Genomic DNA, 24,781 nt, shown 5'->3' on the forward strand with positions numbered 1-24,781 from the left:
CTGCTTTAAGGCAGAAACCATGGGTCATACTTGCCTACCTGACCCTCTCCATGAGGGAGAAAAGGCTCTGCTCCTGGACTTTCCTGGTAATGTATGATTGCCATCACCTGTGGTGAGCTAGTTAATTGATAAGAAAGGTGTTTCACCACAGGTGAAAGCAATCATACACTACCAGGAAAGTCCAGGAACAGAGCATTTTCTCCCTCATGGAGAGGGTCAGGTATGCAAGTATGCCATGGGTCTGTACATGTCCAGAGTGACTACGTGTCTCCATTATTTTGTAAAATGTGCACTGTGACAACCATTTTCTCAGGGACTTTAGTGCATGGAATTGGCTTCAGAAAAATGTATCCACCCGGGGAGACACAAGAAAAATAACCGTGCATCCTGTTAGTAACAAGCCTGTCGATCACATGACCGCTCATCATATGCTGTGGTGGCGGTACGCCCAGCTGTTCTAGCAATCATGGCGCTGCGCTGTTCCCCGACTGCCCTACCAGACTCAGTGGCCGCTGACATACAAAATATGAGGCAGCTTTCACAGGAGGTGAGTATGGCGGGATACAAGCGGGAGATGCGGGGAACAAATGGTTACAGAAGCAACTGACAGGCGGCAGATTCAGCGAGTGGCAGCGGTAGGTGAGATGTAGCTGTGTGACAGTGAGGATAGCAGAAAGGTGTCAGTAAGAGGAACGGCAGCCTAGTGTCACTAAGACATGTAACAATAACAAAGAGGTGTCAGCAAGAGGGGATTACAGAGAGATATCTAGGGAAAGACGGTTGATAAAGACAGATGAGAGAGGGAGATACACAGTAACACAGAGAGCTACCTGTAACAGGGAGGGATAACAAGATTCTGACCCCGATATCAGTCAGCCCTTTACATTTTATTTCTCTTACGTCCTAGAAGATGCTGGGGACTCCGTAAGGACCATGGGGTATAGATGGGCTCCGCAGGAGACATGGGCACTCTAAAGTGCCGACATGACTGCACGATATGAACGATCTCGTTCATTAATGAACGAGATAACGTTCATATCGTGCAGTGTGGAGGCTCCAGCCATGAACGGTGCGCGTCCCCGCGCTCTTTCATCGCTGGTGCCCCGTCGGCTGTACATGCAGGCCAATATGGACGATCTCGTCCATATTTGCCTGCACTTCAATGCAGCCGGATGACGGGGGGAGTGAAGTAACTTCACTCCCCCCGCCGCCGGGTCACCCGTCGGCCGTATCCGCCGTCGGGCAGCTCGGCGGCGGATCGGCCAGTGTGTAGGGCCTATAAGACTTTAGATGGGTGTGAACTGGCTCCTCCCTCTATGCCCCTCCTCCAGACCTCAGTTAGATCCTGTGCCCAGAGGAGACTGGATGCATTGCAGGGGAGCTCTACTGAGTTTCTCTGAAAAGACTTTTGTTAGGTTTTTTATTTTCAGGGAGCACTGCTGGCAACAGGCTCCCTGCTTCGTGGGACTGAGGGGAGAGAAGCAGACCTACTTTACTGATAGGCTCTGCTTCTTAGGCTACTGGACACCATTAGCTCCAGAGGGTCGGAACACAGGTGTCGTCCTCGCTGTTCGTCCCGGAGCCGCGCCGCCGTCCTCCTCACAGAGCCGGAAGATAGAACCCGGGTAAGTATATGAAGTAAGAAGACAACAAAGGTGGCAGAAGACTTCAGTTCTTCAGAGAGGTACCGCGCAGCCATTGCTCCCTCACACACACAGGCACAGCAAGGGTGCAGGGCGCAGGGGGGGGCGCCCTGGGCAGCAATAATTACCTAAAATAACACTGGCACCATTGTTAAATACTGCGGAGGCAGTATATTATAAAACCCCCGCCAGTATAAAAAAATGAGCAGGACAGAAGCCCACCGTCGAGGCGGCGGGGCTTGATCCTCCAGCACTAACCAGCGCCATTTTCTCCACAGCATGCTGCAGAGAAGCTGCTCCCGGACTCTCCCCTGCTGAACCAAGTAACAGGGGACAAAAAACGGCGCAAATCATATATATAAAAAAGCGCTGTATAGGCTGGGACTGTGTTTTCTGTGTCTAGTGGCGCTGGGTGTGTGCTGGCATACTCTCTCTCTGTCTCTCCAAAGGGCCTTATTGGGGGGCTGTCCCCATATTCATATATCCCAGTGTGTGTGGGGGTGTCAGTACGTGTGTGTCGACATGTCTGAAGCAGAAGGCTCGTCTAGGGAGGATGCAGAGCAGATGGTGGTGGTGTCTCCGTCGGCACAGCCGACACCTGATTGGTTGGACATATGGAATGTGTTAAATGCTAATGTGACTTTATTACATAAGAGTTTGGACATAGCAGAGTCCAAGGACAAAGCAGGGAGTCAATCCATGGCTTTGACTGTGTCACATGACCCTTCAGGGTCCTATAAACGTCCCTCTTCCCAGGTAGCAGACACTGATTCCGACACGGATTCTGACTCCAGTGTCGACTATGATGATGCGAGGTTACACTCAAGAGTGGCCAAGAGTATTCAATATATGATTATTGCAATAAAAGAGGTTTTACATATCACAGAGGACCCTTCTGTCCCTGACACGAGGGTCTGCATGTTTAAGGGAAAGAAACCTGAAGGGTTTCCCCCATCTCATGAGCTGAACGCTTTATTTGAAAAGGCTTGGGAAACTCCAGACAAGAGACTGCAGGTTCCCAAGAGAATTATTATGGCGTGTCCTTTCCCCTCAAAGGACAGGTTATGGTGGGAATCTTCGCCCACGGTGGACAAAGCCTTGACGCGCTTATCCAAAAAGGTGGCGCTACCGTCCCCGGGCACGGCAGCCCTAAAGGATCCTGCGGATCGCAGGCAGGAAACTACCTTAAAATCAATTTACGCGCATACGGGAGCCCTACTCAGGCCTGCAGTAGCGTCGGCATGGGTTGATAGCGCAACTGCAGCGTGGGTAGATAACTTGTCATCGGACATTGACACCTTAGATAAGGATAGTATTTTGTTGACCTTGGGTCACATTAAGGACGCAGCGTTATATATGAGAGAGGCTGCGAGAAATATTGGGCTGTTGGGTTCAAGAGCCAATGCCATGGCAGTTTCTGCTCGAAGGTCCCTGTGGACCCGTCAATGGACAGGTGATGCTGATTCAAAGAGACATATGGAGGCTTTGCCTTACAAGGGTGAAGTTTTATTTGGGGAGGGCCTCGCGGACCTGGTTTCCACAGCTACCGCGGGTAAGTCTTCTTTTTTTGCCTTATGTTCCCCCACAGCAAAAGAAAACACCTCAATACCAGATGCAGTCCTTTTGGTCGCATAAGTTCAGAAAGGGTCAGGGCTCTTCCTTCCTCGCCAGAGGTAGAGGGAAAAGATCACCAGCTACAGCTAGTTCCCAGGAACAAAAATCCTCCCCGGCCTCTACAAAATCCACCGCATGACGCTGGGGCTCAGCTGCGGGAGTCCGCACCGGTGGGGGCACGTCTTCGTCTCTTCAGCCAGGTCTCGGTTCAGTCGGATTTGGATCCTTGGGTGATCGAAATTGTATCCCAAGACTACAAACTGGAGTTCGAAGATGTGCCTCCACACCGATTTTTCAAATCGGCCTTGGCAGCTTCTCCCCCAGAGAGGGGAAATAGTTTCAGCTGCCATACAAAAAACTGTCAACAGCAGGTGATTATCAAGGTTCCCCTAGGGCAACAGGGAAAAGGGTTTTATTCAACCCTGTTTGTGGTCCCGAAGCCGGATGGCTCGGTCAGACCAATTCTGAATCTAAAATCCCTAAACCTATATTTGAAGAGGTTCAAATTCAAGAGGGAATCTCTCCGGGCAGTGACTAGACATAAAGGATGCATACCTTCATGTCCCCATATATCCTCCTCATCAGGCGTACCTGAGATTCGCTGTACAGGATTGTCATTACCAGTTTCAGACGTTGCCGTTTGGGCTTTACACGGCCCCAAGAATTTTCACCAAGGTGATGGCGGAAATGATGGTGCTCCTGCGCAAGCAGGGGGTCACAATTATCCCATACTTGGATGATCTCCTGATAAAGGCAAGGTCGAGAGATCAGTTACTAAAGAGCGTGTGTCTCTCCCTGAGAGTACTACAACAACACGGCTGGATTCTAAATCTACCGAAGTCGCAGTTGGTTCCGACAACTCGGCTGTCATTTTTGGGCATGGTCCTGGACACGGGAAAAAAAGAGGCTTTTTCTCCCAATGGAAAAAGCCCAGGAACTCCAGAACATGGTCAAGGACCTGCTGAAACCAAAAAGAGTGTCAGTTCATCAATGCACTCGAGTATTGGGAAAAATGGTGGCGGCCTACGAGGCCATTCCGTTCGGCAGGTTCCATGCAAGAACATTTCAGTGGGACCTTCTGGACAAGTGGTCAAGGTCCCATCTACAGATACATCAGAGGATAAGCCTGTCCCCCAAGGCCAGGGTCTCTCTCCTGTGGTGGCTCCAGAGTGCTCACCTTCTAAAGAGTCGCAGATTCGGCATTCAAGATTGGGTTCTTGTGACCACGGACGCGAGCCTCCGAGGATGGGGAGCTGTCACACAAGGAAGAAATTTTCAGGGAATATGGTCAAGCCAGGAGGCTTGTCTACACATCAATGTGCTGGAATTAGGGGCCATATACAACAGCCTGCAACAGGCGGAGAGTTTTTTCTTCTCAACCTACCCGTTCTGATCCAATCAGACAACGTCACAGCCGTGGCGCATGTTAAACGCCAGGGCGGGACAAGGAGCAGACCAGCAATGGCAGAAGCCACCAGGATTCTTCGCTGGGCGGAAAATCATGTAAGCGCTCTGTCATCTGTCTTCATTCCGGGAGTGGACAACTAGGAAGCAGACTTCCTCAGCAGACACGATCTCCATCCAGGAGAGTGGGGACTTCATCAAGAGGTCTTTGCAGAGATAACAAGTCGTTGGGGACTTCCTCAAATAGATATGATGGTGTCACGCCTCAACAAAAAGCTTCGGACGTATTGTTCCAGGTCAAGGGACCCTCAGGCAGTGGCGGTGGACGCACTAGTGACTCCGTGGGTGTTTCAGTCTGTCTATGTGTTCCCTCCACTTCCACTCATCTCAAAAATATTGAGAATCATAAGAAGAACAAGAGTGCAGACAATACTCATTGTTCCAGATTGGCCTTGAATGTCCTGGTATTCAGATCTTCAGGAAATGATCGCGGAAGATCCGTGACCTCTTCCTCCCAGGGAGGACCTGTTGCAACAGGGACCCTGTGTTCCAAGACTTACCGTGGTTACGTTTGACGGCATGGCGGTTGAACACCAACTCCTAGCTAGGAAAGGTATTCCGGGGGAAGTCATCCCTACTCTAATCAAAGCTAGGAAGGAGGTGACGGCGAAGCATTATCACTGTATCTGGAGGAAATATATTTCTTGGTGTGAGGCCAAGCATGCTCCTACGGAGGATTTTCAGCTGGGGCGTTTTCTCCACTTTTTACAGACAGGAGTGGATATGGGCCTTAAGTTAGGCTCCATTAAGGTGCAGATTTCGGCCTTATCTATATTCTTTCAGAAGGAATTGGCTTCTCTCCCAGAAGTCCAGACTTTTGTAAAGGGAATGCTGCACATCCAACCTCCTTTTGTGCCCCCAGTGGTACCGTGGGACCTTAATGTGGTGTTATGGTTCCTTAAATCACACTGGTTTGAACCTCTTCAAACGGTGGAGTTAAAATTTCTCACTTGGAAAGTGGTCATGTTGTTGGCCTTGGCATCTGCGAGGCGGGTGTCCGAATTGGCGGCCTTGTCTCACAAGAGCCCCTATCTGATTTTCCATGTGGATCGAGCGGAGTTGAGAACTCGTCCTCAATTTCTACCTAAGGTGGTTTCATCGTTCCATATGAACCAACCTATTGTGGTGCCTGTGGCTATGGGTGACTTGGAGGATTCCAAGTCCCTGGATGTAGTCAGGGCCTTAAAAATTTATGTAGCCAGGACGGCTCGAGTTAGGAAAACAGAGGCACTGTTTGTCCTGTATGCGGCCAACAAGGTTGGCGCTCCTGCTTCTAAGCAGGCTATTGCTTGCTGGATCTGTAACACGATTCAGCAGGATCATTCTACAGCGGGATTGCCGTTACCAAATTCGGTAAAGGCCCATTCCACTAGGAAGGTGGGCTCTTCTTGGGCAGCTGCCCGAGGCGTCTCGGCATTACAGCTGTGCCGAGCAGCTACTTGGTCGGGTTCAAACACTTTTGCAAAATTCTACAAGTTTGATACCCTGGCTGATGAGGACCTCATGTTTGCTCAATCGGTGCTGCAGAGTCATCCGCACTCTCCCGCCCGGTCTGGAGCTTTGGTATAATCCCCATGGTCCTTACGGAGTCCCCAGCATCCTCTAGGACGTAAGAGAAAATAAGATTTTAAACCTACCGGTAAATCTTTTTCTCCTAGTCCGTAGAGGATGCTGGGCGCCCGTCCCAGTGCGGACAATTTCTGCAAGGCTTGTATATAGTTGTTGCTTACATAAGGGTTATGTTACAGTTGTGATCAGTCTCTGGCTGATGCTGTTTTATTCATACTGTTAACTGGTTTGGTATATTCCATGTTGTATGGTGTGGGCTGGTATGTATCTCGCCCTTAGATTAACAAAAATCCTTTTCTCGTACTGTCCGTCTCCTCTGGGCACAGTTCTTTAACTGAGGTCTGGAGGAGGGGCATAGAGGGAGGAGCCAGTTCACACCCATCTAAAGTCTTAGAGTACCCATGTCTCCCGCGGTGCCCGTCTATACCCCATGGTCCTTACGGAGTCCCCAGCATCCTCTACGGACTAGGAGAAATAGATTTACTGATAGGTTTAAAATCTTATTTTCTGCTGTGGGGTACACTGGGCTCCACAAGGATAGATATAGGGGTGTAGAGTAGGATCTTGATCCGAGGCACCAACAGGCTCAAAAGCTTTGACTGTTCCCAAGGTGCATAGCGCCGCCTCCTCTATAACCCCACCTCCCTGCACAGGAGCTCAGTTTTGTAGTTGGTGACGCAGATAGCAGGCACATAACAGAGGGGTTGCTCTGGGCAGCCCTAAGAAGAGCTTTTTTGAGAAGAAAAGTGAATACTTCAAGGGCTGCAGCAGTGTATACATGTCTAGTGACATTCACTGCTGCAGCTCCATCTCTCCCCAGCGGCGCTGTACACTCCCTCGCCCTGGTTGCCGGGTACCTATAGCAGGAGGCTCCGGTTTTCTTCTGGTCAGGCACACACGACGGGGGCTCTCCGGGATAGCGTGGCCGCGCTTCGGGAGGTGGTGATTGTGTCCCGCTCGCGGGACCCGTACTTTATCGCGATCCGGCACGACCGGTGGGAGGCGGGCCACGCGCGCTGGCGGTGGACACTGTGGCAGTACAGGCGATCCCACTAGATCACCAAGGCATGGGTGCAGGTCAGGTTTCTCTTGAAACCTTTTTGTATGTAGCCCGCAGTACCAGGTGGTTTTGCCAGCAGAGGGGATAAGGCTTAGACCTGGAGCCCCTCCCCCAGCCCCAGGGCGCCATTTCCAGTAAATGTTCCCGCCCTGGAGCTGCATATCTGCCTCTCCCTCACTCCCGGTCAGCGTTTGGGCGCCATTTCTCTCAGCTACACTGTTCCTGGGACTGCTTGGGCAAATCCTCCTTTGTAAAGCCGCCTGGTTGTCAGCGCTGTGACGTTACATGACACTTAAGTATTCTACATGTCAATTAGACAGTGTTAGTTAAGAAAGAGTGCATTTAGTCAGGGTTCTCTGGTACAAGTACCCTGTGATATACATCTAGTTCTTACTGTGCAGTGTTATATCTATTGACTACATAGCTATATATATATAAGCTGGTCCAGTGCAGTTAGTTATTGTTAGTAATAACCTCTGCATTGTATAACTGTGACTATATGTGTGTGCATTAGCTTGCTGAGTGGTTTCCATTTCGTGTCTCTCACTCAACTTGCTATCCCTATATTCTATAACCTGAGGGGGCTTGGTGCGTCAGGTTTTATAATTATATAGGATTTTCACAAGATATACTTTAATACGTATTTCTCTATCGTCCTAAGTGGATGCTGGGGTTCCTGAAAGGACCATGGGGAATAGCGGCTCCGCAGGAGACAGGGCACAAAAGTAAAGCTTTTACAGGTCAGGTGGTGTGTACTGGCTCCTCCCCCTATGACCCTCCTCCAGACTCCTGTTAGATTTTTGTGCCCGGCCGAGAAGGGTGCAATTCTAGGTGGCTCTCATAAAGAGCTGCTTAGAGAGTTTAGCTTAGGTTTTTTATTTTACAGTGATTCCTGCTGGCAACAGGATCACTGCAACGAGGGACAGAGGGGAGAAGAAGTGAACTCACCTGCGTGCAGGATGGATTGGCTTCTTGGCTACTGGACATGAAGCTCCAGAGGGACGATCACAGGTACAGCCTGGATGGTCACCGGAGCCACGCCGCCGGCCCCCTCACAGATGCTGAAGCAAGAAGAGGTCCAGAATCGGCGGCTGAAGACTCCTGCAGTCTTCTTAAGGTAGCGCACAGCACTGCAGCTGTGCGCCATTTTCCTCTCAGCACACTTCACACGGCAGTCACTGAGGGTGCAGGGCGCTGGGGGGGGGGCGCCCTGGGAGGCAAATGAAAACCTTTAAAAAGGCTAAAAATACCTCACATATAGCCCCAGAGGCTATATGGAGATATTTACCCCTGCCTAAATGTACTAAATAGCGGGAGACGAGCCCGCCGAAAAAGGGGCGGGGCCTATCTCCTCAGCACACGGCGCCATTTTCTGTCACAGCTCCGCTGGTCAGGAAGGCTCCCAGGTCTCTCCCCTGCACTGCACTACAGAAACAGGGTATAACAGAGAGGGGGGGCAAAATAAATGGCAATATATTAATATAAAAGCAGCTATAAGGGAGCACTTAATCATAAGGCTATCCCTGTCATATATAGCGCTTTTTGGTGTGTGCTGGCAGACTCTCCCTCTGTCTCCCCAAAGGGCTAGTGGGTCCTGTCTTCGTATAGAGCATTCCCTGTGTGTCTGCTGTGTGTCGGTACGTGTGTGTCGACATGTATGAGGACGTTATTGGTGTGGAGGCGGAGCAATTGCCAAATATGAGGATGTCACCTCCTAGGGGGTCGACACCAGAATGGATGCCTTTATTTGTGGAATTACGGGATAGCGTCAACTCGCTTAAGCAGTCGTTTGCCGACATGAGGCGGCCGGACACTCAATTAGTGCCTGTCCAGGCGCCTCAAACACCGTCAGGGGCTGTAAAACGCCCCTTGCCTCAGTCGGTCGACACAGACCCAGACACAGGCACTGATTCCGGTGGTGAAGGTGACGAATCAACCGTATTTTCCAGTAGGGCCACACGTTATATGATTTTGGCAATAAAGGAGATGTTACATTTAGCTGATACTACAGGTACCACTAAACAGGGTATTATGTGGGGTGTGAAAAAACTACCAGTAGTTTTTACCGAATCAGAAGAATTAAATGACGTGTGTGATGAAGCGTGGGGTGCCCCGATAAAAAACTGCTAATTTCAAAGAAGTTATTGGCTTTATACCCTTTCCCGCCAGAGGTTAGGGAGCGCTGGGAAACACCTCCTAGGGTGGACAAAGCGCTAACACGCTTATCAAAACAAGTGGCGTTACCCTCTCCTGAGACGGCCGCACTTAAAGATCCATCAGATAGGAGGATGGAAAATATCCAAAAAGGTATATACACACATGCAGGTGTTATACTACGACCAGCTATTGCGACTGCCTGGATGTGCAGTGCTGGGGTAGTTTGGTCAGAGTCCCTGATCGAAAATATTGATACCCTGGACAGGGACAATATTTTACTGTCGTTAGAACAAATAAAGGATGCATTTCTTTATATGCGTGATGCACAGAGAGATATCTGCACACTGGCATCACGGGTAAGTGCTATGTCCATTTCGGCCAGAAGAGCTTTATGGACACGACAGTGGACAGGCGATGCGTAGAGGAGTTATTTGGGGTCGGTCTATCGGATTTGGTGGCCACGGCTACGGCCGGGAAATCCACCTTTCTACCTCAAGTCACTCCCCAACAGAAAAAGGCACCGACCTTTCAACCGCAGCCCTTTCGTTCCTTTAAAAATAAGAGAGCAAAGGGCTATTCATACCTGCCACGAGGCAGAGGACGAGGGAAGAGACAGCAACAGGCAGCTCCTTCCCAGGAACAGAAGCCCTCCCCGGCTTCTACAAAAGCCTCAGCATGACGCTGGGGCTTCGCAAGCGGACTCGGGGGCGGTAGGCGGTCGTCTCAAGAATTACAGCGCGCAGTGGGCTCACTCGCAGGTAAATCCCTGGATCCTGCAGATAATATCTCAGGGGTACAGGTTGAAATTAGAGACAGAGCCACCTCGCCGTTTCCTGAAGTCTGCTTTACCAACGTCCCCCTCAGAAAGGGAGACGGTTTTGGAAGCCATTCACAAGCTGTATTCTCAGCAGGTGATAGTCAAGGTACCTCTTCTACAACAAGGGAAGGGGTATTATTCCACTCTTTTTGTGGTACCGAAGCCGGATGGCTCGGTAAGGCCTATTCTAAATCTGAAGTCCTTGAACCTGTACATAAAGAAGTTCAAGTTCAAGATGGAGTCACTCAGAGCAGTGATAGCGAACCTGGAAGAAGGGGACTTTATGGTATCCTTGGACATCAAGGATGCGTATCTCCACGTTCCAATTACCCCTCACACCAGGGGTACCTCAGGTTCGTTGTACAAAACTGTCACTATCAGTTTCAGACGCTGCCGTTTGGTTTGTCCACGGCACCTCGGGTCTTTACAAAGGTAATGGCCGAGATAATATTTCTTCTTCGAAGAAAAGGCGTATTAATTATCCCATACTTGGACGATCTCCTAATAAGGGCAAGGTCCAGAGAACAGCTAGAGATGGGTTTAGCACTATCTCAAGAGGTGCTAAAGCAGCACGGATGGATTCTGAATATTCCAAAATCCCAATTAATGCCGACAACTCGTCTGCTGTTCCTGGGGATGATTCTGGACACAGTTCAGAAAAAGGTTTTTCTTCCCGAAGAAAAAGCCAAGGAGTTATCTGACCTGGTCAGGAACCTCCTAAAACCAGGAAAGGTGTCTGTACATCAATGCACAAGAGTCCTGGGAAAAAAAAATGGTAGCTTCTTACGAAGCAATCCCTTTCGGCAGATTCCATGCAAAGGGATCTGTTGGACAAATGGTCAGGGTCGCATCTTCAGATGCACCTGCGGATAACCCTGTCGCCGAGGACAAGGGTATCCCTTCTGTGGTGGTTGCAGGAGGCTCATCTATTGGAGGGCCGCAGATTCGGCATGCAGGATTGGATCCTGGTGACCACGGATGCCAGCCTGAGAGGCTGGGGAGCAGTCACACAGGGAAGAAATTTCCAGGGAGTGTGGTCGAGCCTGAAAAAGTCTCTTCACATAAGCATTCTGGAACTAAGAGCAATCTACAATGCTCTAAGCCAGGCGGAACCTCTGCTTCAAGGAAGACCGGTGTTGATCCAGTCGGACAACATCACGGCAGTCGCCCATGTAAACAGACAGGGCGGCACAAGAAGCAGGAGGGCAATGGCAGAAGCTGCCAGGATCCTTCGCTGGGCGGAGAATCACGTGATAGCACTGTCAGCAGTATTCATCCCGGGCGTGGACAACTGGGAAACAGACTTCCTCAGCAGACACGACCTTCACCCGGGAGAGTGGGGACTTCATCCAGAAGTTTTCCACATGCTATTAAACCGTTGGGTAAAACCAATGGTGGACATGATGGCGTCTCGCCTCAACAAAACACTGGACAGGTATTGCGCCAGGTCAAGAGATCCGCAGGCAATAGCTGTGGACGCGCTGGTAACACCTTGGGTGTACCAGTCGGTATATGTGTTTCCTCCTCTGCCTCTCATACCAAAGGTATTGAGGATTATACGGCAAAGAGGAGTAAGACTAGTGGCTCCGGATTGGCCAAGAAGGACTTGGTACCCGGAACTTCAAGAGATGGTCACGGACGATCCGTGGCCTCTACTTCTGAGAAGGGACCTGCTTCAGCAGGGTCCTTGTCTTTTTCAAGACTTACCGCGGCTGCGTTTGACGGCATGGCGTTTGAATGCCAGATCCTAAAAGGAAAAGGCATTCCAGAAGAAGTCATTCCTACCTTGATAAAGGCAAGGAAGGAAGTCACCGCGAAGCATTATCGCCGTATTTGGCGAAAATATGTTGCGTGGTGCGAGCAGCGGAGTGCTCCGATGGAGGAATTTCAACTGGGTCGTTTTCCTACATTTCCTGCAATCAGGATTGTCTATGGGTCTCAAATTGGGATCTATTAAGGTTCAAATTTCGGCCCTATCAATATTCTTCCAAAAAGAATTGGCCTCAGTCCCTGAGGTCCAGATTTTTATCAAAGGAGTACTGCATATACAGCCTCCTGTGGTGCCTAAGGTGGCACCGTGGGATCTAAATGTAGTTTTAGATTTCCTCAAATCCAATTGGTTTGAACCACTAAAGAATGTGGATTTGAAATATCTCACATGGAAAGTGACTATGTTACTGGCCCTGGCTTCGGCCGGGAGAGTATCTGAACTGGCGGCTTTGTTTTATAAAAGCCCTTATTTAATTTTCCATTCGACATAGGGCAGAGCTGCGGACGCGTCCGTATTTTCTCCCTAAGGTGGTATCAGCGTTTCACCTGAACCAGCCTATTGTAGTGCCTGCGGCTACAGACGACTTGAAGGACTCCAAGTTGTTGGACGTTGTCAGAGCCTTAAAAATATACATTTAAAGGACGGCTGGAGTCAGAAAATCTGACTCGCTGTTTATACTGTATGCACCCAACAAGTTGGGTGCACCTGCTTCTAAGCAGTCGATTGCTCGTTGGATTTGTAACAAAATTCAACTTGTACATTCTGTGGCAGGCCTGCCACAGCCTAAATCTGTTAAGGCCCATTCCGCAAGGAAGGTGGGCTCATCTTGGGCGGCTGCCCGAGGGGTCTCGGCATTACAACTCTGCCGAGCAGCTACGTGGTCAGGGGAGAACACGTTTGTAAATTTTTACAAATTTGATACCCTGGCAAAGGAGGACCTGGAGTTCTCTCATTCGGTGCTGCAGAGTCATCCGCACTCTCCCGCCCGTTTGGGAGCTTTGGTATAATCCCCATGGTCCTTTCAGGAACCCCAGCATCCACTTAGGACGATAGAGAAAATAAGAATTTACTTACCGATAATTCTATTTCTCGGAGTCCGTAGTGGATGCTGGGCGCCCATCCCAAGTGCGGATTATCTGCAATACTTGTACATAGTTATTGTTAACTAATTCGGGTTATTGTTTAGGAAGCCATCTTTCAGAGGCTCCTCTGTTATCATACTGTTAACTGGGTTTAGATCACAAGTTGTACGGTGTGATTGGTGTGGCTGGTATGAGTCTTACCCGGGATTCAAAATCCTCCCTTATTGTGTACGCTCGTCCGGGCACAGTACCTAACTGGAGTCTGGAGGAGGGTCATAGGGGGAGGAGCCAGTACACACCACCTGACCTGTAAAAGCTTTACTTTTGTGCCCTGTCTCCTGCGGAGCCGCTATTCCCCATGGTCCTTTCAGGAACCCCAGCATCCACTACGGACTCCGAGAAATAGAATTATCGGTAAGTAAATTCTTATTTTTTCTCTGTGATTTTAGTCCCCATATCTCTCCTGTATCTCTACTTGTGCTGACTACACTGCGCAGGGGTTTGGGCAAGAGGTATTGTGCTGTTGTGTTACCTGATACTGCAAGTTATATCATGTCTGCTTCTGAAGGTAACGGTTCTGGGGCTGAACACACTGCCGGTGTTGCTGAAGCCACAGATCCCTATGAGGAGACTATAGCAGCTGTGGGCTCTGGTTCTGGGGGCTCCTTGCCCCCCAGTGGGACTGTGGCAACGGGGGTACATAATGACCCACCGTGGGCTACTTTTTCCACGCTTCTACATACGCTAGTTACTAAACTAACACCCCCCTATGGGACCTCCTATGCCGGTGCAACCGTATGTGGTCCCCGCAACTAACCCGCCGTGGGCGGATAATTTATCTGCTCAATTGAAGAAGTTGAACCAGTCCTTGACTACTAAAAAGTCTGACCCTCGCTCACCTAAGACCAAGGGGTCCTCTAAGCGAGCTCTTATCTCCTCACAATCCACTGCTGTCACTGACACCTTGTCTGATGAAGATAGCGCTTACACTGACCCCACAGATTCTGACACAGATACTGCTGATGGGGAGGGTAGTTCACATGTGGATGTTCCTTATCTTTTGGAGGCTATTAAATTGATTTTACAGATTACGGATGATCCCGAGCCATCCGTCCCTCCTAAGAAACCAGATAGGTTCAAGCGTCAGAAGGTGGTTAAACAAGTTTTACCTCACTCTGACCACCTAGTGGATATACGTCAGGAACCCTGGGGAAACCCGGGAAAGAAGTTTGTGCCTCAAAAGAAGATGCTGGCTCGCTATCCCCTCGCGCCAGAGCTGTCTAAAAATTGGGAAACGCCTCCTCCGGTAGACTTGCATGTGGCTAGGATGGTGGTTTCCTCAACTCTACCTGTCACTACCGTCACGTCTCTCTAAAAGAGCCTACGGATATACGTGTGGAGGGTTGTCTGAATGCGATTTACACCCTCACGGGTGCTGCACAAAGGCCCACTATTGCAGCAACATGGGCTGCAGAGGCTATTGAAGCATGGGCCCTAGAGTTGGAAGCTGAAATATCTTCTGACCATGCTAGACAATGCTTGTCATATTTTGTCACAGCTTCTCGCTATATTAAAGAGGCGGCTTCTGATGCCGGTATTCTAGCAGCCAAGGCCTCTACTACATCAGTCCTGGCTCGCCGGATATTGTGGCTGAGATCCTGGTCTGTGGATCTGGACTCTATAAAAACCCTGGAGGTACTCCCTTTCAAGGGAGATATTCTGTTTGGGGAGGACTTGAATAAGATAGTGGCTGACTTGGCTACTGCCAAAACTGCCTGTCTGCCAAGTACCGCTCCTTCTGTGTCGAAGGCTAAAGGTACTTCCTTTCGCCCCTTTCGTCCTTCAGGTAAAGCAAAAGTTCAGGCGTACAACAAGCAGGCCCGCACTTCAAAACCTGGTAAGCCGAAGCCCAAAAGAGCCTGGGCTGCCCGTCAGCCAGCTTCCAAGACGGATAAGCCTGCCGTATGACGGGGCGGGCCTCCCTCTGGGGGATCCCAGGGTGGGTGGCCGGCTTCTAGGGTATACCCAGGAATGGTTGAAGACCACTTCAGATTCCTGGGTACGGGAAGTCGTCACCCGAGGTTACGCCATAGCCTTCAAAAACCGTCCCTCTCATCGATTTTGCCTGACAGATGTCCCATTGGACCAGACAAAGGCAAACACTCTACATTCGGTGGTACAGACCCTCCTGGATACAGGAGTCGTAGTACAGGTGCCTCTTGCTCAGAGGGGCCAGGGGTACTATTCTCCGCTGTTTCTAGTCCCGAAACCGAATGGGTCCTCTCAGCCCATTCTCAATCTCAAGGCATTGAAAAGGTTTGTGAAAGTTTCCAAGTTCCGTATGGAAACCCTTCGCTCTATAGTTCTGGCCTTGGAACCTGGGGATTACATGGTCTCCCTGGACATACAGGATGCTTACCTGCATATTCCTATAGCAGTGTCACATCAGCAATACCTGAGGTTTGCGATTGGAAACCTCCATTACCAGTTTCGGGCATCACCTTTTGGTTTAACTACGGCTCCGCGAGTCTTCACCAAAGTTATGGCGGTGATGACGGTGGTACTCCGCCGTCAAGGGGTCAGGATCCTGCCGTATCTGGACGACTTGTTAATCCTGGCAAATTCCCAAGAACTTCTCCTACGTCATCTGGATATGACTGTCCAGTTTCTACAAGCCCACGGGTGGCTCATCAACTGGAAGAAATCCTCCCTGGTCCTTGCTCAGAGCATGGTGCACCTGGGAGCGCTATTGGACACTCACAACCAGCGGTTGTTCTTGTCTCAGGAGAAAGTCCTGAAGGTTCAGGACAGGATTCGTTGCTTCCTTTCTCGTCCGCAAGTGTCGATACATTCGGCGATGCAGGTGCTGGGCCTCATGGCATCAGCATTCGACATGGTGGAGTATGCTCAATTCCATTCTCGCCCCCTCCAGAGGCTGATTCTAGCCAAGTGGGACGGCCTGCCTCACCGGATCAGGTCTCACATGATCTCATTGACTCCGGAGGTCCGTCTGTCGCTGCGCTGGTGGCTCCAGGACCAACGATTGTGCAGGGGCCGTCCCTTCTGGATATCCGACTGGGTCCTGTTGACGACAGATGCCAGTCTAAGAGGTTGGGGCACGGTGCTGGAGCAACACTCCCTTCAGGGTCGGTGGACCAAGGAGGAGTCTATCCACTCGATCAACATTCTGGAATTGCGGGCGGTCTTCAATGCGTTGAACCTGGCCCAGCATTTAATTCAGAACCGTCCTGTTCAAGTACAGTCGGACAACGCCACCACAGTGGCTTACATAAATCATCAAGGCGGCACTCGAAGCCGTTTGGCAATGAAGGAAGTCTCACGGATTCTACAATGGGCGGATCGCCATCTACCGCCCATATCGGCAATATTCATTCCGAGGATCCTGAATTGGGAAGCGGACTTTCTCAGTCGTCAGGACGTACATGCCGGAGAGTGGGGCCTCCATCCAGAAGTGTTTCAACTCCTAGTGGAAAAGTGGTTCCTTCCAGACATAGATCTGATGGCGTCTCGACACAATCACAAGGTTACGGTCTTCGGAGCAAGGACAAGGGATCCTCAAGCAGCATTCGTGGATGCGCTGGCGGTGCCGTGGAGGTTTCGGCTGCCGTACGTGTTCCCTCCGGCGTCACTCCTGCCCAGAATTCGGAAGTTCAAGCAAGAAAGAGGAATTCTGCTTCTCATAGCTCCAGCGTGGCCCAGACGGCACTGGTTCTGAGATCTGCAGGGCCTATCGTCAGAGCGTCCAATTATACTTCCACAACGCCCAGACCTCCTCGTTCAGGGCCCCTGTGTCTATCAGGACCTAGCCGGCTGTCTTTGACGGCGTGGCTCTTGAAGCTTCCGTCTTCAGGGCTAAAGGGTTTTCTTAGGCGGTCATTCAAACTATGTTGCGGGCCCGGAAACCGGCTTCTACTCGGATTTACTATAGGGTCTGGCATTCTTACTTTGTTTGGTGCGCATCTAACAATTATGACGCTTCCAAGTTTAGTATAGCCAAGTTGTTGGCCTTTCTTCAGCAGGGCCTGGACTTAGGCCTGCGTCTGGCCTCCCTCAAGGTTCAAATATCTGCCTTGTCGGTGTGGTTTCAGAGAAAGATTGCAACCTTACCTGATGTGCATACCTTTACTCAGGGTGTGTTGCGTATCCAACCTCCCTATGTCCCGCCTGTGGCTCCTTGGGACTTGTCGGTGGTTTTGGAGGCGTTACAAGAGTCTCCGTTTGAACCTCTTGGTTCAGCTGATCTTAAGTGGCTTTCCGTTAAGGTGGTGTTTCTGCTGGCTATTGCTTCAGCTAGAAGAGTGTCGGATTTGGGTGCCTTGTCTTGTAGTTCCCCATATCTGATATTTCACCGTGACCGGGCGGTTCCTAGGACTCGTCCCGGTTATTTACCTAAGGTGGTTTCTTTGTTCCACCTTAATCAGGAGATTGTGGTACCGGCCTTTGTCTCTCCTGACCTGTCTCCCAAAGAGCGGTCTTTGGATGTGGTACGGGCTCTCCGTATCTATGTGAAGAGAACTGCTTCTGTTAGGAAATCTGATTCTCTCTCTCTATTCTGTTTGGGTTTCACAAACGGGGCTGGCCTGCTCACAAGCAGACTTTGGCCAGATGGATTAGAATGGTGATTGCACATGCTTATGTGAGGGCTGGTCTGTTAGCTCCTGCTCACATTACGGCCCATTCTACTCGGTCTGTTGGACCTTCTTGGGCGGCCCGCCGTGGTGCGACCCTTGAACAGTTGTGCAAGGCGGCTACGTGGTCCTCAGTGAACACGTTCATTAGGTTCTATTCCTTCGATACTGCCGCTTTCCAGGATGCTTCCTTTGGACGCCGGGTTCTTGTGCCCGCTACAGTGCGTCCCCTCCCATGCGGAACTGCTTTAGGACATCCCCTATGTCTATCCTTGTGGAGCCCAGTGTACCCCGCAGCAGAAAACGAGTTTTATGGTAAGAACTTACCTTTGTTAAAACTGTTTCTGCGAGGTACACTGGGCTCCACAAGGCGCCCACCCTGACGCACTTAGCTTCTTTGGGTTGGAATGGCATTAGCCGCTGACACTTCTCCTGTCGTGAGAGTGTGGTGTATGTGGCTACTAACCATTGTCGTCTCTTTTCCTGCTACTACATTGGGCTGGTTAACTAAAAACTGAGCTCCTGTGCAGGGGTTTTCCTCTTCCCCCAAAAAAAGGTTCAAGTTCTTGATGGATCCAATAGCCAACGCGCTGAGGAAGAGATTACAGATCTCGAAACGCGTTGGCTATTGGATCCATCAAGAACTTGAACCTTTCATTCATTGGACATCGACCTGGTGGTTAGCTTGGGAGCCAGAGCAGGGTGAAGTCTGGACCACCCTGCTTGCTATAACACCTGCGGCTCCTTAGCTACCTCTCCGGTATGCTTTCCAACATTTTTTGAATTGCGATTTGAGCTGTTTTGAATATTTACCATCACCTATCCAGGGGTTAGCGACCCATCAGTAAGCCTAGGAGCCAGAGCAGGGTGTATCTTTGACCACCCTGCCTCATTTAACACCTGTGGCTCCTAGCTTACCTCTATGGTATGCTTTTAGTTATTGTATGTGAATTTTTATTGTATTAAATTTGTATGATTTTTACCGAAACTCATTGGAATTGTTATCAGCATATACATATTGCATTCAGTATTTTGACCATTGCTTTGGTCTTTCCACACGACCACGGAAAGAGGGCGCCCCGGTTACACCACCTCACACTTTTATTCTGGTTTCAGAGGAAGATTGTGTCTATTCCTGACGTTCATACTTTCACTCAGGGTGTTTTACGGATTCAGCCTCCCTATGTCCCTCCTGTGGCTCCATGGGATCTGTCTGTTGTCTTGAATGCACTAGAAGAGTCTCCATTTGAACCTCTTGAGTCTGTGGACCTTAAATGCCTTACGCTTAAGGTCGTGTTTCTGCTGGCTATTGCCTCTGCTAGGAGGGTGTCGGACTTGGGCGCTTTGTCCTGTCGTCCACCCTTTCTGATTTTTCACCGTGACCGGGCAGTTCTTAGAACTCGCCCAGGTTATCTACCTAAGGTGGTGTCATCTTTCCATCTTAACTAAGAGATTGTGGTTTCGGCTTTTATCTCTTCTGGTTTGTCCTCCAAAGAGCGGTGTTTGGATGTGGTACGAGCTCTCCATATTTACGTGAAGAGGACTGCCTCTGTCAAGAGGTCAGATACCCTTTTTGTACTTTTTGGTTTTCACAAACGTGGCTGGCCTGCGAATAAGCAAACCATGGCCAGATGGATTAGAATGTTGATTGCACAAGCCTATGCGCAGGCTGGACTCTCAGCTCTTGCTGCTTTCAAAGCCCATTCTACTAGGTCTGTTGGACCTTCTTGGGTGGCCCACTGAGGCGCGTCCGCTGAACAATTGTGCAGAGCAGCTACGTGGTCCTCGGTGAACACGTTCATTAGGTTCTATGCCTTTGATGCTTCCTTTTGGATGTCGGGTTCTTGTGCCCGCTACGGTACGTCCCCTCCCATGAGTAACTGCTTTAGGACATCTCCAATATATTCCCTGTGGAACACAGTGTACCCTGCTGCAGAAAAGGAGATTTATGGTAGACTTACCTTAGTTAAATCTCTTTTTGCGAGGTACACTGGGTTCCACAGGGTGCCCACCCTGATGCACTTAGTTTTTTGGGTTTGTATGGCATTAGCTGCTAGTCCCTTCTCCTGTCGTGAGAATGTGGTTCTATGTGACTAACATCTACCACCTATTTTACCTGCTACTGCATTGGACTGCTTAACGAAACTGAGCTCCAGTGTCCGGAGGCAGGGTTATAGAGGAGGCGGTGCAAGGCATCCTGGAAACAGTCAAAGCTTTAGCCTTTTGGTGCCTCGGATCAAGATCCAACTCTACACCCTGATGTATTCTCTGTGGAACCCAGTGTACCTCGCAGAAAGAGATTTAAGTATGGTAAGTCTATCATAAATCTCCTTTTCTCTAACGTCCTAGTGGATGCTGGGAACTCCGTAAGGACCATGGGGATAGCGGGCTCCAAAGGAGGCTGGGCACTCTAGAAAGATCTTAGACCACCTGGTGTGCACTGGCTCCTCCCACTATGACCCTCCTCCAAGCCTTAGTTAGATTTCGTGCCCGGCCGAGGTTGGATGCACACTAGGGGCTCTCCTGAGCTCTTAGAAAGTTATAGTCTTAGAATTTGTTATTTTCAGTGAGACCTGCTGGCAACAGGCTCACTGCAGCGAGGGACTAAGGGGAGAAGAAGCGAACTCGCCTGCTTGCAGCCGGATTGGGCTTCTTAGGCTACTGGACACCATTAGCTCCAGAGGGATCGACCGCAGGCCCAGCCTTGATGTTCGGTCCCGGAGCCGCGCCGCCGTCCCCCTTACAGAGCCAGAAGCAAGAAGATGGTCCGGAAAATCGGCGGCATGAAGACTCTGTCTTCACCAAGGTAGCGCACAGCACTGCAGCTGTGCGCCATTGCTCCTCTCACACACTTCACACTCCGGTCACTGAGGGTGCAGGGCGCTGGGGGGGGCGCCCTGAGGCAGCAATAAAAACACCTTGGCTGGCTAAAATACCTCAATATATGGCCCCAGGGGCTATATATGAGGTAAATACCCCTGCCAGAATTCCATAAAAAACTGGAGAGTAGGCCGCGAAAAAGGGGCGGAGCCTATCTCCTCAGCACACTGGCGCCATTTTTCCCTCACAGCTCGGCTGGAAGGAAGCTCCCTGGCTCTTCCCTGCAATTCTACAGTACAGTAAGAGGGAAAAGAGAGGGGGGGCATTAAAATTGGCACTGTATACAGTATATTATATAAAAAGCAGCTATTGGGGACATAACTCAGTTAGTCCCTGTATATATATAGCGCTCTGGTGTGTGCTGGCATACTCTTACTCTGTCCCCCCAAAGGGCTTTTGTGGGTCCTGTCCTTGTTTAGAGCATTCCCTGTGTGTCTGCGGTGTGTCGGTACGGCTGTGTCGACATGTTGAATGAGGAGGCTTATATGGTGACAGAACAGAGGCCGATATATGTGATGTCGCCCCCTGTGGGGCCGACACCAGAGTGGATGGATAGGTGAAAGGTATTAACCGACAGTGTCAACTCCTTACATAAAAGGGTGGATGACGTAACAGCTGTGGGACAGCCGGCTTCGCAGCCCGCGCCTGCCCAGGCGTCTCAAAGGCCATCAGGGGCTCAAAAACGCCCGCTCTCTCAGATGGCAGACACAGATGTCGACACGGAGTCTGACTCCAGTGTCGACAAGGTGGAGACATATACACAATCCACTAGGAACATCCGTGACGTGATCCCGGCAATAAAAAATGTGTTATACATTTCTGACTTTAACCCAAGCACCTCTAAAAATGGGTTTTAGGTTTGGGGAGAAAAAACAGGCAGTGTTTTGTTCCCCCATCAGATGAATAAATGAAGTGTGTGAAAGCGTGGGTTCCCCCGTTAAGAAACTGGTAATTTATAAAAAGTTGCTGATGGCGTACCCTTTCCCGCCAGGTGGATAAGTTACGCTGGGAGATATCCCCTAGGGTGGATAAGGCGCTCACACGTTTGTCAAAAAAGGTGGCACTGCCGTCTTAGGATACGGCCACTTTAATAGGTACCTGTTGATAAAAAACAGGAGGCTATCCTGAAGTCTGTATTTACACACTCAGGTACTAGACTGAGACCTGCAGATAGTGCTGCTGCAGCGTGGTCGGTGACCCTGTCAAACAGGGTTACTAGTTGGCAAACATAAAAACATATTAAAGACATCGTCTTATATATGGGGGATGCACAGAGGGATATTTTGCCGGCTGGCATCCAAAATAAATGTAATGTCCATTCTGTCAGGAGGGTATTAGAGACCTGTCACTGGACAGGTGATGCTGACTTAAAAAGCGCATAGAGAGCCTTATAAGGGTGAGGAATTATTTGGGGATGGTCTCTGGGACCTCGTATCCACAGCAACTGCTGGGAAGAAATAATTTTACCTCAGGTTTCCTCACAGACAAAGGTACAGTCCTTTCGGCTTCAGAAACAAATGGCGCTTCCTTTCTGTACAGAGACAAGGGTAGAGGGAAAAAAGCTGCACCAGTCAGCCTGTTCCCAGAATCCAGATTCTTCCCCCGCCTCCTGTGAGGCCACACCATGACGCGGGTGCTCCACAGGTGTAGCCAGGTACGGTGGGGGGCCGTCTCAAAAATTTCAGCAATTAGTGGGCTCGCTCACAGGTGGATCCCTGTTTTTCAAGTAGTATTTCAGGGGTACAAGCTGGAATTCGAGATGTCTCCCCCCAGCCGTTTCCTAAAATATGCCTTGCTGACAACTCCCTCAGGCAGGGAGGCTGTGCTAGAGGCAATTAATAAGCGGTATTCCCAGCAGGTAATACTCAAGGTGCCCCTACTTCAACAAGGACGGGGTTACTATTCCACACGGGTTGGGGTACTGAAACCGCATGGTTCGGTGTGACCCATTTTATATTTAAAATCCTTGAACACAAAAATTCAAGTTCAAGATGGAATCGCTCAGGGCGGTTATTCCAAGCCTGGACGAGGGGGATTACATGGTATCCTGGGACATCCTCGCCAGGAGTACCTCAGATTTGTGGTACAGGATTACCATTACCAAGTCCAGACACTGCCGTTTGGACTGTACATGGCACCGAGGGTGTTTTATCAAGGTAATGGCCGAAATGTTGATACTCCTTCAAAAAAAGGGAGTTGTAATTATCCCGTACTTGGACAATCTCGTTATAAGGGCGAGGTCCAAGGAGCAGTTGGTAGTCGGGGTAGCACTATTTTGGAAAGTGCTACAACAGCATGGTTGGATTCTAAACAGTCCAAAGTCACAGCTGGTTCCTATGACACGTCTACTGTTCCTGGGGATGGTTCTGGACATAAACCAGAAATAGTGTTTCTCCCGGAGGAGAAAGCCAAGGAGTTGTCATCTCTAGTCAGAGACCTCCTGAAGCCAAAATAGGTAGCGGTGCATCATTGCACGCGAGTCCTGGGAAAAATGGTAGCTTCCTACGAAGCAATCCCATTAGGCAGGTTCCATACAAGAACTTTTCAGAGGGACCTGTTGGACAAGTGGTCCGGATCGCATCTTCCGATGCATAGGCTGATAACCCTGTCTCCAAGGACCAGGGTATCTCTACTGTGGTGGCTGCAGAGTGCCCATCTTCAAGAGGGCCGCAGGTTCGGCATACAGGACTAGGTCCTAGTGACCATGGATTCCAACCTTTGAGGCCGGGAGGCAGTCACACAGGGAAGAAATTTCCAGGGACTTTGGTCAAGTCAGGTTATTTCCCTACACATAAATATTCTGGACCTGAGGGCCATTTACAATGCCCTGAGGCCGGCAAGGCCTCTGGATCAGTACCGGCTGGTTTTGAAGCAATCAGACAACATCACGGCAGTCGCCCATGTAAACCAACAGGGCGGCACAAGAAGCAGGATGGCGATGGCAGAAGCCACAAGGATTCTCCGATAGGCGGAAAATCATGTGTTAGCACTGTCAGCAGTGTTCATTCCCGGAGTGGACAACTGGGAAGCAGATCTTCTCAACAGACACGACCTCCACCCGGGAGAATGGGGACTTCCTCCAGAAGTCTTCCAATAGGATTGTACACCATTGGGAAAGGCCACAGGTGGACATGATGGCGTCCCGCCTCAACAAAAAGCTATAAAAGATATTGCACCGGGTCAAGGGACCCTCAGGCGATAGCTATGGACGCTCTGGTAACACCGTGGGTGTACCAGTCAGTTTATGTGTTCTCCCCTCTGCCTCTCATACCAAAGGTACTGAGAATAATAAGAAGGCGAGGAGTAAGAACGATACTCGTGGATGGCCAAGAAGAGCTTGGTACCCAGAACTTCAAGAATTTATATCAGAGGACCCATGGCCTCTGCCACTCAGACAGGACCTGCGGCAGCAGGGGCCCTGTCTGTTCCAAGACTTACCGCGGCTGCGTTTGTCGGCATGGCGGTTGAACGCCGGATCCTGAAGGAAAAGGGCATTCCGGAGGAAGTCATTCCTACGCTTACTAAAGCCAGGAAAGAGGTTACAGCAACTCATTATCACCGCATATGGCGAAAATATGTTGCATGGTGTGAGGCCGAAAGGGCCCCAACAGAGGAATTTCAACTAGGTCGATTTCTGCATTTCCTGCAAGCAGGAGTGACTATGGGCCTTAAATTGGGTTCCATTAAGGTACAGATCTCGGCTCTGTCGATTTTCTTTCAAAAAGAACTAGCTTCAGTACCTGAAGTTCAGACATTTATAAAAGGAGTGCTGCAGAGTCAGCCCCCGTTTGTGCCTCCTGTGGCACCTTGGGATCTCAATGTGGTGTTGAGTTTCTTAAAATCACATTGGTTTGAACCACTAAAAACCGTGGATCTGAAATATCTCACGTGGAAGGTGGTTATGTTATTGGCCTTGGCTTCTGCCAGGCGAGTATCAAAGTTGGCGGCTTTGTCTTGTAAAAGCCCTTATTTGATTTTCCATATGGATAGGGCAGAATTGAGGACTCGTCCCCAGTTTCTCCCAAAGGTGGTGTCAGCGTTTCACCTGAACCAGCCTATTGTGGTGCCTAGGCTA

The 24,781-nt window shown here is 50.1% G+C and overlaps 1 protein-coding gene across 3 annotated transcripts in view; it reads left to right on the plus strand.

The window, feature by feature from the left end:
- Positions 1–255: 255 nt before the first annotated feature.
- COMMD7 (COMM domain containing 7) overlaps positions 256–24,781 on the plus strand; it is a 77,469-nt gene continuing 52,943 nt past the window's right edge. Inside the window, exon 1 of one of the 3 annotated variants that reach the window (XM_063963485.1) lies at positions 256–547. In XM_063963485.1, the coding sequence (XP_063819555.1) occupies positions 467–547 (81 nt within the window). In that variant the 5' untranslated portion in view covers positions 256–466. The other 2 variants (XM_063963483.1, XM_063963486.1) reach the window with 2 other exon arrangements.

This window comes from Pseudophryne corroboree, chromosome 3, assembly GCF_028390025.1.
Source record: "Pseudophryne corroboree isolate aPseCor3 chromosome 3, aPseCor3.hap2, whole genome shotgun sequence".
Lineage (NCBI taxonomy): Eukaryota > Metazoa > Chordata > Amphibia > Anura > Myobatrachidae > Pseudophryne > Pseudophryne corroboree.